Source organism: Acanthochromis polyacanthus, chromosome 2 (assembly GCF_021347895.1).
Source record: "Acanthochromis polyacanthus isolate Apoly-LR-REF ecotype Palm Island chromosome 2, KAUST_Apoly_ChrSc, whole genome shotgun sequence".
Taxonomy (NCBI): domain Eukaryota; kingdom Metazoa; phylum Chordata; class Actinopteri; family Pomacentridae; genus Acanthochromis; species Acanthochromis polyacanthus.
The window spans coordinates 10,430,818-10,442,532 of NC_067114.1; the positions used below are offsets into that span (position 1 = coordinate 10,430,818).

At 39.0% G+C, this 11,715-nt stretch overlaps 1 protein-coding gene across 1 annotated transcript in view; it reads right to left on the reverse strand.

Moving 5' to 3' along the window:
• Window positions 1-10,339, reverse strand: part of pde3b (phosphodiesterase 3B) — a 50,068-nt gene extending 39,729 nt beyond the window's left edge. Inside the window, 1 exon segment of the mRNA XM_051944872.1 lies at window positions 9,246-10,339. Coding sequence (XP_051800832.1) covers window positions 9,246-10,133 — 888 coding nt within the window. The 5' untranslated portion in view covers window positions 10,134-10,339.
• Window positions 10,340-11,715: the final 1,376 nt, after the last annotated feature.

Here is an 11,715-nt window from a genome sequence, read left to right on the forward strand (position 1 = left end):
CTACATCCTGCACCGCCACTTCTCCGTGCCTAAATTCCCACAGCTGCGATTTAGACAAGCAGCGCCCACCACGTATGTCATAGTGTTCAAACTGAACCAAACTGCTCTCAGCCCGTCACTGGACTGAGCAAACAGTCTGCACACAAAAGGTTCAACAACCTCATCCTGAACTTAAAAGCTGAGCCACCTGAAATGTTTGCATTGTTGGGAACCTTTGTGGTGTCATTTTTAAATCTTTTCAGATGAGCTGTGCAGAAAAAAAAAAAAATCTTAAACCATCCTGCAAACCGGCCCAGCAGCTCGGGGACCACTTTGTCACTACTTATCTTATCTAGGAATTTCACATTTGCTGGTTTATCAAGCGGTGGAAACACGCAAAGTATGAGACCCAACAGAATGGTCTAATTAGCCCAAACTTGGGAGATGGCGATGGGTCAGCATCCCCCTCTCTCCAGTCCAGCATTCTGGGTCTCAACAATACACAAGCTCAGCCACAAATAAGCTTTGTACAGATAATAATACAAGCAGACACAAGGTCAGGACATCACATCAAGGCTCATTAGAGAAAAATAAGAAAGAGGGGACACGCTGCACAACTCTTTATGGGCAGTTCAAAGCAGAGCATCACAAAAGCCATAACCCTAACAATGTCCTCAAATAATACCACTTTTTTCTTGCACACAAAATGTTAAAGAAAGAAGGAAAATAAAAGTGTCTATTAATATTTTGCAAGCCTCCTTTTGATGGTGACTCTTCAGACACCAGAGTCATTAGGCTAAGCTCTGGTAGACCTATCATGAAAACTAAAGAGCTGCAAGCTAATTGCTAGTGATCATGACGCAAACCGTTTCCAGGGTAACCCGAGTTTTGGAGTACCCGCTCCAGCATTTCCTCATCTGTTTGCACTCACACCAGCAGGCTGACAATGCAGTCGCTGCATCCTGTTTCACTCTGCAGTCAGCCAAACACAGCGCCTCGCTCAGCTTAACCCTTTCTACCGGCTCTGTTGCTGCAATGAAAAATTAAAAGCGTCTATGCAAACTAGTTTTGGCGTAAAAGAAGACGGGAGGGGAGGAGAACTCGCAGAAGCAGCCCAGCTGGATCCACTAGCAGAAAAAGACAAGTTTTAACCAATACAATTATTTACATTTCAAATATGGATTAAAAACACTTGAATAAGCTGCATCACACCTGTAGGACACATTCAGAAATACTCACTCAGCTTCTGAGTGAACATAAATACATTGTTCAATTATACTAACAAAGCTACTTATGACATCAATGAGGTATTGCCACTGTTACACAAGCTCCGAAACCCTGAGGTTAACTTCACACTTCAGTGAAACAACGGCTCAACTTAGGTCACATTTCATCAAGCAGAATTAGAAAATCAAAGTCACCTTAACAGAGCTTTCACTATTTCAATTTAGAGACCCAACTAAATAAAAACCACATTCCAAAAAAACTATAGATATTTTCGAGCTGTTTTATTTTCTCATGGACTGTCAGAAAATGTTAATCAAGATTACGGTTTCCTTAAGTTTCAAAAACACACACACACATATTTTTTTTTTTCAGTAAAAGGCAGTGCACCTTTTCTCTGTCTGCTCTAATCCCACTAACCCGACATAAAATGCTAATAAATCACTAAGTGAAAATTAGGTCGAACTCGAAAGGTTATTCTAAATAATTTTTTAATAAGTCAAAAAAGAAAAACAACATAAAGTCAGAATGGGGTGTGAAGTGTTCATGAGGCACATCGTGATCAGCTGCCAATCCTTTATGCATTTCATTGTTGAAAATCAGATTAACTGATTTCAAATTTAATATCAGCCTGAAAAACGATGTAATGATTAGCATTTAGAGGATCAACTGTATAGGGGAAAATTCAGCAGTTGTTGTTTCAGACTGCACCACAAGCAGACACACACCTCTTCAAATTAACACACATTGTTCAGACAGTGGTTTAGTTTTGACAACAGCAAACCAAAGGTAAAGGACAGAGCAGACAGTTTCCATGAACACATCAGTTTCCACCTCTATAGACAGCATACAAAGAGGCTGAAGACGCACAAAGCATCAACATTATATAAACAAAAATTATATTTCATTCTCATTAGACCACTGCCAAAAAAATAAGTAAAAACACACAATTACAAATCTTTACATTTAGACTCAGGCAGATCCTGCAACTCTTGAGTCCACTACAGGAGTTTAATCCCAAAATGTACTATTAGGTTTTACACCAATTACTTTATCTCTACACCACAATAATACTGATGAGAGGATTTGTTCAAAGTAAACATTGCATAACTAGTTCAATACACTCACATCACTGCACCTATAGAATAATAACCATAAAATGCTACAGCGCCTCAATAAAAATATCTGATTCTAAGTACATCATTTTGAATTACAAAATAATGAAAAAGTTGAAGGCTGTAGCTTAGATTTTCTGAATGAACAAGCTGATCTGAAGAGCAATTCTCCGTGGCACCTTTTTCCACCAAAACACTCTTTCTATTGCACACCGTCTGAAGACTGACAATTTTCGCCCTTTCTCATCACTGCTGGAGGCAGACACTACATTCTAGAGGGCAATTAATAAGACTTCTAATTTTTTTTTCTTCTTTGCAATCACCCTGCAGTACGTCACTTGGTTGTGACGTCAATGTTATATCATTCCACATGGCTTTACAGCAAGCTAACGTGACAGCTGAGAGCTGCTCTGCGTTTTCGCTGCTCTCCCTCCAACCTTTTCTCTCCGCAGCCTGCTTCTCTGTTCTTGTCTGGGTGGGGGGGGGGTTAGTTAAGTGTATTATTTACCCCTGCTTGCCCCCGTGGAGTGGCAACCACACACACACACACACACACACACACACACACAAAAAAAAAAAAAGAGAGCCCTCTTCATGAATTCAGCGTTGCACTGCCAGCACGGCCTCTAAGGTCTTAGTCATGAAGTGGAGCTTTTAGATTTTTTTGCCATGAGAGCCCAAATACAATAATCCTACTTAAAAAAAATATTAATTCCACTTTATTCTCTCCATTTCAAAATAACTAACTGTGCCTCAGAGACACGTACTCACAGAATTTTAAGGAAAAGAAGGGTTTCTATTCAGGTCGGACGACAAAATCCTGGATTTAGATGACAATAATTTAACAGAATTTTTTCAGAGCCCACAATGAAATATGAAGCAGAGAGCTTGTCAACTTAATTCTTATTTGTGAATATTGTGGGTTTCAGTTTGCAATGTTTGTGACTTTTGGGTGGTCTAAAAAGTGCTTAATTAATCTCACAATGAAATGAGCAAATGCACGGTTTAATTTGCAATATCACACATAATTCACTGACATATTATTATATTAAGGAAGGATTAAACCAAACAAGAGGGACAGTAAATGTAGAATTCAGTGCGTCTGACCTCTGGCAGTAGCACTCAGCCCATATAGCTTTGGCTGTGCAGGAGGTTTTGAGTTACAGTGGTGGGAAAACACAAAACTGAGAGCACAAATTGACATCAACTGAAACTGGAACAGGCTAAATGAAACAAAAACATTGTTCATGATGTGGTAGTGGATGTAAAAAAGGCGGCAACCAATCCAAGTCAGTCTGACACATTTAAGGACCCCACATAAAGTAAAAGATTACGCTACAGAGATTCTCATCATGCATTACACAGTTACAACACATTACACACAAGCAAACAAAACTAAGAAATTGGTCTTTAAAGAAAGTTTTGGGCTTTGTGCCTCAGTGTAAAATCCTGATCTGTATTCTCACAGTTTTGTTAGTCTTTTTGCTGAAACAACAGGTAATAGTTGTGTGGTTTGTTCATGTGACAAGTCTGTAAAGAATATGTAAATTGCATTAAAGACATGGTGACTGGGTGTGAAAGACCCACTGTTAGGTCACATCACAGTTCTAAAAAAAATATCGAAAAGCCTGTCTTGTTGCTGACAGCATTTAGAAAAATAACAACTAAAATTTCTAAGTATTCAGCAATATTTTCTTGATTAGTATGTGCATATTACATTGCCATCTTTCAAAATTAAATATCTCAAAAGCTCAAGTCTGTGGAAATGTACCAGTACTTAGAAATAATAATTTTCTGAAACAAACTGCCCATGCAAGAATAAAATGTAATAGTCTTGCTCGATCTAAATATGTGCTCATCTGTTCCTTACATGCCTAATCTCTACTGAACTCTGTGTGTTTTACAAAGTTGCACCTTTTGAATTCACTTTCCATTCATTTATATTGACTTTGCATCTGCATGCTTGTAAAATTAATGCTGAAAATGTTCTCTTCGACACAAACTGGTTTACAATTAGTGTCTCTTACTAAAACAACAATTGCGTCAGATATTATTACAATCTCACCTGGAGGCTTCCCCTACTATAAAAAAATAAGGAGTCTTTTGCTTCTGTCTCATTCTCCTAATTTATTGGCATACAGTTGACATTAAACGCGGCTCTCCGGTTACTGCTATAGGTAAATGTCATTGCAATTATTAGACATATGAGCAAAATCATCCTCATTAGCCAAACTGCATATTTTTGCCATGCATGTGCCACCTCCTATGTATGTTGCGATAACAAAGGATAGACGATAAAAACATCAAACAGTCGCTCTGCAGCATCACCAGAGGCCAAAAACTCCTCAGCGTACCTTCAAAAACATATCAGCAATGCCCTGCTAGTACAACCTAATTGACTGTATGTTTTATTTGATTACTTTGTCGACATTGCACACCCTGTAACAATTAACAACTTGGGTGTGTTTGTGTTGTGTGAGAAGTAACTTACAGCGGGTGAAGGAACATTCATAATATAATCAAATATCTAACAGAAAAATGTGCTCAATTTTAATTCACAGAGTTAGAGAAAGGCTACAAATTTCTGCCATTTTTTGTCTTAGGTGTAAGTATCATTTAGACAGTTCATCTTCCTGCATATACTGTTTTAGCTCATGATTCAGTCATGCTAAATGCCAAAATTGGGATGACACAAATGCTCAGATGCTGCACATATAGCCCTACGGCGTCCAGTGGCACAACTTAAAACTACACGTATGCATCTAAAGCTGCTCAAACGTCTGATTCCGTTTATGAACTCTCAGTCATTCTGGAGCTGAACATGTGCACAGCCCTCATTTCTACTATCCTAGGTCACCATAAAACGCATTAGACCAGTCAATGCGAAGAACATAAACGAATGCAGCGTAACTATTTGTGTCTCATCAGCAAGGATCTTTAACAGCACGGCAGCTGTCTTTACATACAACCATTTACGATCATTTATAGTGGAATCCGACCTTTGTATCGACCAACCGTATTCAATATTCAAAGATATTTCTGTAAAGGCATTTATATAGTCTAGCATACACCGTTATGATAATATGAAACTTTTTGTTGTTTTTTTCTTTTAACAGAATTTAATGCAGAAAAAGACACTGGGTGTAATTTTAGAAATGGTGTCATCACACAGTTCGACCAACAGAGCACACTCCATTGATACTGTCCGCAGCACATGTAACAGAGCATGTATCACAGCTGAGCTGGCGGTACGGAGTCAAGCAGTGTCTTTCAAGCAAATTGCTAGCTAGTTTGTGAAATACATTGCTGGAGAATAAGTACACCCCACAATTTCCTCATTTATACATGAATAACGGAAGTTTTTGCTCCCACAAATCTAACATCAGTTGAGCTGATTATGCACCCATACCACTCTCTTTGCCGCACATCTCTGTCAACCACGATCACAGTGATATTTCAATCATTATTGTGAAATGCCAGACAGATGATCGATGACTAATTAATAGCACTCGTATTGAAACAGACTTTATTAATCAGGCCACTTCACAGACAAGGATAAAATTAAAGGACCACTGACGGGAAACAGCTCCAATTCAAACAAAAGAGTCACCATTTTTTTCCACACACAAACAGTAAATTAGAATTAAATGGGCCTTTGACCCAAATGTATTTCAGAAATTGCATATAAATTCTCAAAAACACCTAAACAATGTTATACTATAAGATCACATCACTACCAGATCATCAAACGCATCGCTGGCACTAGAAAACTGAGCACACTGTCTGAGGTGAAGTGTTCATATTCTCATATAGATCTTTAATAAATACCATTTTGTGTGTGGAAAATAGCGTATGCATTTCCTTTTTTGCACACACATTGTTTATGCATCTGGGCCCCGGTGTCTCTCAGGCCAAGGAGGTCCATTGTACAAAGCAGCTTCTAGTTAGAATATTCATGATGGTGTCAACTTGCAAAAAGTCTGCGCCCATATTAATAGAGCGGTAATGAAGAACACATCAAACGGCTCAAACATGAACATAAGACCTCGAAAGGATTCTGGCAATGAGTGAAATATGAATTATAAAAATATTAAGGCATCAATTTCAGTTAAATCTCAACTCGGCTAAATTTCCTGGTGACAATAACACAAAAAAGCAAACATGGAAGGGTTTGTTGTAGTGACTAAAAAGTTAATGTACAAGAAGCGTTATCATGTATAAAATTAAGTGAAGTGAAGAGCCGATTGGCATTTCTTCTGCCAGATCCATTATTTTCTGTATTGCCCCTGCTATAAAATGGTCATTTCCCAGAGATAAAAAGGGAAGCTCTGTTTGCATTACTATCAGTTTTTTAAAGGGGGTTGGCTGTGGGTTTAACTCCTGGTTAGGTCTTTGTCAACAGTGACAATTCTAAATTATAGTGACGCTGCGTGGCCCAAAAGTATAGCTATATAATATATAATCCACATGAGGATGCTGGTTAAACTGTGCTTGTTGTTTGGGCTGTCGTGCTATATGAAATTACCAAACAGACAAATAACAAGCAGCATCCAGAGTCATGCTGGAACATAATAATTAAGAGCATTAGGATGATCAGAAAAATGTGATTTCAAGTATTTTCTTTAACTTGGTTTTGTTTTGTAACGACTTCACTTTCATCTAGACGATGCTAAAATTCTCCACAACTAGTTTTTTTCCACAGTGCTGAACTCTGCTGTATGTAAAACCACCCCCTTCTCTTTCTATACGCAACTGAAAAACAGAAACCGGTGACCTCGTCCGACAGAAGAAAGAGGGCTTGACTGTTTAGTGCGCAGAATGTGTGTGAAGATGAAGAACATGTGTGACATCACCAGTGAACCCTGAGTGACTCCTTTCAGACTGCTTCTTTGTGTCTCCTTTTTTGCCTGCCTCTGACGCACAAACTGTCAGTTTTTGAACAAAATCATCACTCAATCTTACATTATTACACTGAGCCGTTACGCCATCAGAGATCGTTTCTTATGCTCAGTTTAACGGCTTCATCTCACCAAATGCGTTTATATTTATTAGATCGCGAACGGGAGAAAAATTGTTCCTTATGATCAATATCGTGAGGAGAAATTTAACAACTTTTTAAAGAGACCATCTACATTATGAGCCACTTGCTAACATTGCTAATACACCATCTTAGTATCCAGGGGTCAAAAAACACCAGACAAGTTGCCAGTAAGCAGCATCACAGGGCCCAACACTCGCAGATAAACAGATACACTCACTTACACATCCACAACTAACAAGCAATTCTGACCTGAATTCACTTAAGTGGAAAGTGCCAGACTAAACTCGCCCAGACAGATATACAGCCTACTTATGTTGTTTTTCTCTTATGATCACTATGAAAAACTTGACTTTCGTGTCTACCGTCGCAAAGGCCAGGACAGCGTGACGACAGCTCAAGTAACGACTGCTTCCTATTCAGATTATCATGATTATAAAATGAAAAGCATGTGGTTTATTTAATCAAAAATAATATTTTCTTTCAACTTCTCAGCTGACCACAATAACATTTAGTATTTTTAATGGACTGTGTGCTGTAGCTCCATAGTCGTGGCACAGAAACAGATTGCAATTCTTTGTCTTTTGTTACCCATTCCTGCAAATAATTCTGGAGTAAAATATTTTTGATGAAACTCAAGTCTTAATTTAATATAAATGTCTTTCTCTTTTCAATGAAACGGCTGGAAAATGTTGGATTTGCTGTTTTTAATCGCAAAACTAAGAGATATTGCTGTGAAATTCTCACATAAGGTGCATTCTGGAGTCTCTGCATGTCACAGGATAAAGTAAAAGATATGTTGTGTAGCAGTCAAATAAGGTTCTAGGTTTGTGATCATATTCAGACACACTCTTTAACGACCCACCGTGTTTTCTCTGTTTAAATTTTCATGCTCGGTTAAAGGCCTAATGCAATGTGACCACTAATCTGCTAAATAGCACACAACACAATGAGGTGAAAAACAACTGCTGGAAATGGAACAACTGGATATACATTTTTAGTCCTCTTATCATCTCTCACAAACCTCTAAGGACACAAAAACAATGTGTGTGACCCGATGGTTTGGCATCCACTAAAGAACAGCACGCTTTGTTTCTTAAATGCATTGTTGTCTATAATGTTGTCTACATTAACAGCTTGCGTCAGCTTTTTTTGCTTTATTTGCACATGATGTATTGTATGCAACATGATAGTGGTTACACTGTGTATGAGGCTTCATCTGATATGGGAAGATTGTTTTTCAAAACTAACGCAAAGTGGAAAGGGAGCATCACTTTGCAGCGACCTGATCGCTGGAGTATAAACAGCCTCAGCTTGTACTGAGTTGTGTACAGAAGCAGAGAGAAAAAGGAAACTCGCTCTGTTGTGGACTGTGGACGCTGAAGATCAGTGTTTGTGTGTTGTGTGCTTACAGTCACCATCATTCTGTGCTGCTGACAGCCACAGTTATGTGGGACTGTAGGCCACATCAGTTGCTTTGCTGCTGCTGGTTGTGTTGTTATTCTGACAATTCACTTTTAAATTAATATAATGTCAACAAAATGTAAACAAACACGACTTGTGTTAAACGACAAGAAGTGTTGCAGGAAAGTAAATAATTTATTAGAGCTTCTAGGCTATAAAACACACTTTTACGTGACATGTACACATGCAGGCCTGTGTCATAACAGTGATATTTATTTATAGTCATTTGCATATGTGCTTTTAGCCTCATAATTTGGTGAAATACCTGTAGTTGCAAGGCGTTATCTCTATGTTTTTGCATGCTTTTCTGTGAGCTTTTCCATGACATGACACTGGGTGTTTGCACACGTGTAGCTGCTGGATGAACAGCAGGCCTACATTTGCAAAAACCTGCAGGAGGGTGGCTGGTGGGGTTACAGACCTACCTGTTCTCTGGATATGCAGGGCAAAGAAGGTCTGCGAGGCATTTTACAGCTGCCATAATAGCTGGTGGACGTCTCCCCCAGAGACACGCAGCTGGACCTCCTCCTGGGTCTGATCACCGGGACCTTTTCCTCGGTGCTGGAAATCCCGCTCGGCACTTCCCTCGACGGGTAGTAGCGGTCGAAGCAGAGCCCCAACAGGGAGCCGGAGACCCCGGCGAAGCAGGCGAAGAGCGGCCGGAGCAGAGCGGGCAGACCGCTCAAACTTGTGAAAGACACCAGCCACACAACGCTGGCGAAGACCAGAATGAGGACGCTGTGTTTGAGTTTGAGCGTCGGGATGAGCGTGAGCAGACCCACACATCCCAACACGAATAACAACCTGCCCACCATTTGCATCTGGTGCTGCTCCTCTCCCCACTGCAAAAAGCGCAAAACCAAAAAATCCCCGAGGTAGCACGACGCTGGCAGTGACAGGAGCCAACATTTGCTGCTCTCCTTCTTCCTCCTCCGCAGGTAGAACGTCAGGAAGAAGAAAGCACATCCTATGCTGAATAAAGGACTGATGGACTGGGAGAAGCCCGACAAAAAAGTCCGCAAATCCCACAGCGAGTCACTTTGCAAGCTCCTAGAGATGAGAAAAGAGAAGGCGAGCGCGACAAACGCGCCGACGTACAGGGCAGAGACCTTGAGCAGTTTGGAACTGAGAATGTCTTCGTTGCAAAACCTGCACACGCTCCACAAAAATCCCCTCTGATGGTCCTGTTTCAGGGGGGTGACGCAGCTCTTCACATAGCCGTTCCTGAAGCCCTCCGAGCTGTTTACACTTCCAGCGCCGTCGTGGTGCCTTATTTTACCGTGCAGAAGCTCTCCTTCCTCCCGTGCAGCCATGGTTCCGACCCGAGGCTCCTCGTCACCTCGCTGAAAGTCCCCCCTCTCCTCTCCGCTGCTATTCACGCCGTATTAACGCTCAACTACATGACAGCAAACGCACTCCATGGTCACTCAAACGTGCTCCAGCACTTGGACTGAAGAAAGAAGGTGAGATGTTGTTTTTACAGAAATGGCGCTCTCTGTCGCCGCCTCCAGGACACAACTCGGACCTTTTGGGTTGTTTTTTTTTTTTTTTTTGTGATGTGGAGCCCTGAACCAATCCTGAGCTGGGCCACTCATTTAATATTATCAGTATGCTTTGTGGTTGTAGTAAATTAGGACACTTTAAAAGAAATGTGATTAAAAGGTGAATAATTTCAGAAAATATGTGTAGAGTTGTTAATTTTTTTCCTCCTGAGTTAGAAAATTTTAGCTACCAATGGTAAGAAAATATTTTCTCTTCTGTTCGTGATCTAATAAATATAAACAAACCCAAAACAATAAAGATAGATAGATAGATACATTATTAATCCATATCAAAAACAGCTTGCATACAGCAACATAAATAACAAAAAGACAAGACAGACATGTTAGTAACAATAACATTAAAGGTTAGCATATACTCTGAAAAACTTGCTGTACAATACCATAAAAAAAACCCTTCTAATTTTAAAATCTATAGAAAAAACAAATGCAATTAAAAGTCAATATGCAATATTTACACCTTTCACAGTACCATGATTTAAAGTTACTTTGACAGGTAGTAGGAAAATAGTTGTAATAAACTACCTAAGGTGCATAGAAAATACCACTACTACTACTAATAATAATAATAGTAATAACAATAATAATAGTAATGCAATTTAATTGAGGTAGCAGCTCCTTAGTTTGCCACTTATAATTTTAATTAGCAACCCAATACTTTTATTAACTGTATAATAAAAATAATATTTTTCTAATCTTAAAGTAAACTGGATTTTAAAATTGTCGCCACTGCGTGTCGCTGCATCGTGTTGCTCTGTGATCGTTTGCTTCGCCTGCCTTGAACTTGGTAAAATAATCGACTGCAGATCTAACTGATCACACGAAACCAAACAACATAAACAGACTTCACAGGCGCCACGCTTTGCATTTTTGGCAAAGTATTATTTCACTGCACTGGTGTTCTGATTTTCACGTGCGCAAAACTGTAAGGTTTTTTTTTTGTTTTTTTTGTTTTTTTTACAGATTGTGTAACCGTTTCAATGTAACTATGTACAAGCAAGTAAGTTTATTTATTTTGCACCTTATCAAACACAAATGGTACTCAAAGTTCCATACAGGCAAAAGTCATTTTCTTTGTAAAATTGGTAAAGAAAGACAAAAGATAAGGAAAAATAACGGCATGTAAGAGATAAAGTATACAATAAAATAGAAAAGCCTACTAAAAATTGTATGTGTTCTTTACACTTTAGTGTCTTCTATGATAATGTGTTTTAATGAAATCTTTATTTATTTCAAACTTGCTAATAAAGTTATATATTAGAAGTAATTTTACATTGTAGTAGAAATTTCTATCAAATAAATATGATAGAAAAATACATCGACATACATCGACATG